The 4968-nt window shown below is 25.2% G+C and overlaps 1 protein-coding gene across 1 annotated transcript in view; it reads left to right on the top strand.

Moving 5' to 3' along the window:
• Positions 1-1764: 1764 nt before the first annotated feature.
• The window catches only part of LOC107441750 (Suv3 helicase), a gene marked incomplete at its 5' end in the record, with an annotated part of 19821 nt that continues 16617 nt past the window's right edge, over positions 1765-4968 (top strand). The window contains 4 exon segments of the mRNA XM_043046033.2: positions 1765-1842; positions 1952-2059; positions 3612-3726; positions 4644-4818. Coding sequence (XP_042901967.2) covers positions 1765-1842; positions 1952-2059; positions 3612-3726; positions 4644-4818 — 476 coding nt within the window.

Raw genomic sequence — 4968 nt, 5'->3', positions numbered from 1 at the left:
TATACAGTCAAACCCAGCTATAGTGAACCAACAAGGGACCGAAGTTTCAGTTCACTATAACCAGGAGTTCACTATATCCGTTACTCAGTCAATTTAACTAATGATTCCTTAACTTCTCCCTTTTATTACACATTATTCAAATAAATGACTGAAAAATATTATGTAGTAGCAAATAATGTGTTATTTTTCATTACTCTTCGTCTTGCGTACAAAAAAATTAGTAATCCTTAGCTGATGAGCAATCCTCCCCATTAGATATGGAAACACTTCCCGACTCTCAGAAAATTTTTCCTGAATTTCTGTTATTCCGCTTTTTAAACCTGTCTCACCTGCCATTCGAACACATAAAAGTAGTTTCATAACATCACTTAGCAAATTCATCGACATTTGCCAGATACTGGAAGATTGCGGCTTCTTCGATTGGTGAACCACTTCAGCAATGTTTCTTCATTATCCTTGTGATCTGCTTTTCTCAACTTTTTTCCACCATCTAAATTTTTTTCATGAGCAGAAATTATTAATTGTCTATTTTTCCATATGTTACAAACTGCAGATTTGGATAGTTTATATTCCCTGCAAATATCAGCTTGATTGCATCCATTTTCAATTTTTCTGATTATGCCCATTTTATCATCAATGGAGAACGTTTTACGTTTACTGCTAGCCATAGTTAAATTTGAGACACTTGTTTGCAGGATTTATTTTAACTGAACTGAGAGAAAAAAGGAGTTGAAATGCGGGCCATATCAACACATATTAGTGTCCAACTCTTTGACCAATAATTAATAATTAGTCATTCCCTCTGAAAAAAATGCATATTGATCCAGCTGACACCTTACAGGTGCATCGTCTGCCTGGGTTGGAAACATCTGCTTAGTTTATTTAGGGATGGGAAGGTGAGATAAAAAAAGCAATCAAGAAAAAATGCTTATCGCTACATTCCCCTCTATAGATGGTTTTAAAAATCGGTATATGTATTTAATTTGAAGTAGAGATTTCAAAATTATTACAAAAATTTTTTTTAAAAAATCAGTTGAAGACAGAAAAAAATTCACTATATCCAACTTCCTCACTTTTTTTGTTTACTATATCCACAAAAAATAACATTATCCGTGTATAGCAAGGCACGGGACCGAACATTTCGTTCACTATATCCGGGAGTTCACTATAAACCGTGTTCACTATAGCGAGGTTTGACTGTATATACAATATATATTTATATATATGTGTGTGTGTGTATTTGCTCATTTTAGTAAGAATCAATAAGTTTGTAACACATAAATACAAAAATTTAAATCATACTAAAGCATAAAAGTTTTATTTATGCACATTCAGAAATATGAAATTCTAAGACATAAATTTTCTTATTAAATAAGTTTTATAATTAAAAAAAGCTTATTATTTTATTCAACTATTATTAATGACTGTGGATATGCATTTTAGTATATTGAATACATTATTAGGAAGTGAAAATCTAATCTTATAATCTAATGCTTACTTATTAAGAAATATGTTTTTTTGTGTTAGCAATAATTATAACCATATATATAAGTTATTTTGCAAATCAAATATGAGTCATTTTTTAACCAGTTATGAATAATTTTGCCTTCATTTTCTAGTGTTTCTGAATATGAATTCTTATTCAAATATGAATTCTAATTATGTATAAATTTAGTTACATCCAGTTTAAATTCATGATTGCTTTAAAATTTCTATATTTTTTCTTACATTCATGTAGGTTATTTTCTTCCCTTTCTATTTTAGTTGACATATTGAAACTTATTAACAAGTTCTTTAAACAACCCGAAATAACCATCATTGCTGCAGAAAATGGAATTGACTGTAAGTACTTAATTTCTTTTTGTCTTAAATAGAAAATTATATATAATTTAGATCTTTTAATATTGTTTATTATTTAATTATTTTAAACTTTAAATTTAAATATTTCTAGCAAAATTATACCATAAAGCAGCCATCAGCTTTAGAAAATTTTGTACAGAATCCCCACAGCTTCCAGTTGATCTGCATATTGTATTTAGTGATATTCTTCAAGAAGCAGGTATGAATACCTAATTTAAGATATTTTCATGATTTCCATTTTTTAATTTGAAAAAGATTATTTGTTATTATTAAAAGAAAGAAAGAAATGTATTTGTATAACTTTTTGAAATATTTAAATTTTTATCTTTTTTTAATATGAAATGTAGATTAATTACTCATATATTGTTGTACAGTATATCAATGAGTTTTAATTAAAAAAAAAAATCTGAACTTTAATAAAATTATGACTCAAATACAAAAAAAAAAGTGATTTAAATAAAGAAAATTTAATTTTTTTCAAAAAAAAAAAATCAAGCAAACCAACAGCTTTTGTGAAAATGTTATGATTAAAAAAAATTATAATAATAACTAAAAATGAAAAGAACCTCTATAATTTCAAATAATTGGGAGCAAACAAACTATGCTAATCAAAACTCTTCATTCATTCAAAGTTAATTGTTGTCCCCATCTCAGAATTACGGTGACATTATCACAAAACATTACAGAGCTCTTACAGAAAGAGTGTTCTTTTAAAAAATAAAAAAATTTATTTTTCTTTTCTATAGAAATTTACATTAATGTTTGAATCATGCTTTTAGATAATCACTCTTTGACATGCTCAATTTACGTTGATGGTATCGTAAATCAATGTAATGTTTTGATTGTATTTTCAGCAGTTATTGATATTGATTTTCTCATGGTTTTTAAATATCTCGATATATTTCAAACGATATGGAAAATTCGAATCTTGTATTTGAGTATTTACTTTTTAAGTCAATGATTCTATTGAATTTTTGGCTGTTATTGCTATTGATTTCTTTATAGTTTTATTTTTATTGATAGTTTTTGAATCCAAGATTTTTTTATACAATATTATTTATTACAATATCCTAATCTCAAAACGAAACATGCTTTTGAGTAACCCTTTTAGAAGAGTGATTTGCGTGATTTCGTCCTCGATCTTTTCGGCAATTATTACTATAGATTTCTTGAATTTTAATTATTTTTTTTATTGTGATTATTATTTTAAAAATGCAAAGAAAGAAATAATTTGTGCATTACNCCTCCCCCCCCCCCCAGCAAAATACAAGAATATCACCCATTATATTGAAATAAAAAATTATTAAGTTCAATTAAAAAAAATTATAAAGTTTCTGTAAAAACAGTGCTTTTGTTATTTTAAATTAGTTACATATATTTTTGTTGTTGATAAAAAGTATCTCGTTGAAAGATGTTAGTGCTAGAGAGTTTTTTTAATAATGATTTGCATTGTTTTTTATAATTTAAACTTTTTAATGGAATATTTAAATTTCTTTTCTTATATACTAGAATCGATAATGAACACATTGGAGCTAAACTTATTGTATTTTATGGTATATTTTCATGTACATATAAGAGTATTATTCTAATCATATGATTTTAAATTATTTTGTCTACATATTTTACCAGAAAACAAACTATTTCATTACAGCTGTTTTGAATCGTTGTGGTCGAATAGTTCTATTTCACTGTTTTTTTTTAAAGGTATTTAAATAAATAAAGACTCAAGAGGTTTAATTTTTGCTTTTCAGGTCATATAACTGATATACTGCCTTATTTTTTAAAGCATACACGAGAAATATTTCCTCATTTAGAATGCATCGAAGAATTGAAAAAAATTTGTGATTTGAGTGCCCCTCCTGAATGGTATGAATTTTTTTTTTTTATTGTCAACTTTTTTTTTCACAATTTATATCATTTGATTTTTTTTATAAAAAGATTGTTTATTTAAACTACTAAAATAAAATTAATTATGATTAAAATTATAATTTGTCAAACTTTTAATAAGATTTTCATCAATGATAATCAAAAATATATCTTTAAATAATTTTAAAAATACTTTTTATACTAGCTTATATTGCATATTTATAACTACTAACTACTAATCATAATAAAACTGTACACAGTTATTTTACTATCTGTATTATAGAAAATGTCATAATTTACAGTATATAAAGGTTTCTAATGCTATAAATGTAATAAAATAAAAAATTTCAATATATATCATGTGCAATTTGTATGTAAATTGATGAAATTATTATCTAAATATGCATAAAAACTGTGAATCCAACTTTTACATTTTGGTAAAAATGAGCCAGTTATTAATTACATAATTGAATATATTTATAATTGTAAATGAACAAATATCTAATGAAGATTTATAAACTTAAAAAGTATTCATAGTGCATTAAAAAGTATATATGGTGCATGATAAAAGTAATGTTTTTTTTTTAAAAAAAAATTGATTTGCATGAAAAATAATTTAAAAAATTTTTTTTTGTATTAAGAACGGAAGCAAAGCTTTTTTTTTTTACCTTGATGTCCTTGGTTGTGATTATTAAAAATGCATTTAATTTAAACAAAAATTTTAACTATTCATTAAACTTCTTCAAATAGAAAGACTCTCCTTAACAGGGGTGAATTGTGTATCAAAACTTAGGAATTCAGAAGCAGTTTTTTTGAATTTTTTCATTAATAACTATGAAAGAAGTTTTTTATTAATAAGATTTTTATAAAAGCTCTACTATGTTACTGTAAATGTCTTGCTTTTATTTTAATATCAGGTATCCTAATGCCCGTGAGCGAGAAAACAAGAGGAGATTGATATTTCATGCAGGACCTACCAACAGTGGAAAAACATACAGAGCCCTTGAAAGATTTATTACTTCTGAAAGTGGTGTTTACTGTGGACCTCTAAAGTTGTTATCTGTAGAAGTATTCAACAAGACTAACGATAAAGTAACTTTTTTTTTTGTATTTAAGTTTCAAATAGCAATTAATCTTTATACATGTAAATTTTCTGTATCAAAAAAATTCATTTTTAAAATCTTTATAATATACATATATACTAGCTAGTATATAATATATATATATATACATTATTAGGAA

The sequence above is a fragment of the Parasteatoda tepidariorum genome, chromosome 10, assembly GCF_043381705.1.
Source record: "Parasteatoda tepidariorum isolate YZ-2023 chromosome 10, CAS_Ptep_4.0, whole genome shotgun sequence".
NCBI classification, from domain to species: Eukaryota; Metazoa; Arthropoda; class Arachnida; order Araneae; family Theridiidae; genus Parasteatoda; species Parasteatoda tepidariorum.
The sequence above is the reverse complement of the archived record's forward strand: the minus strand, read 5'-3'. Positions and strand labels throughout refer to the sequence as shown.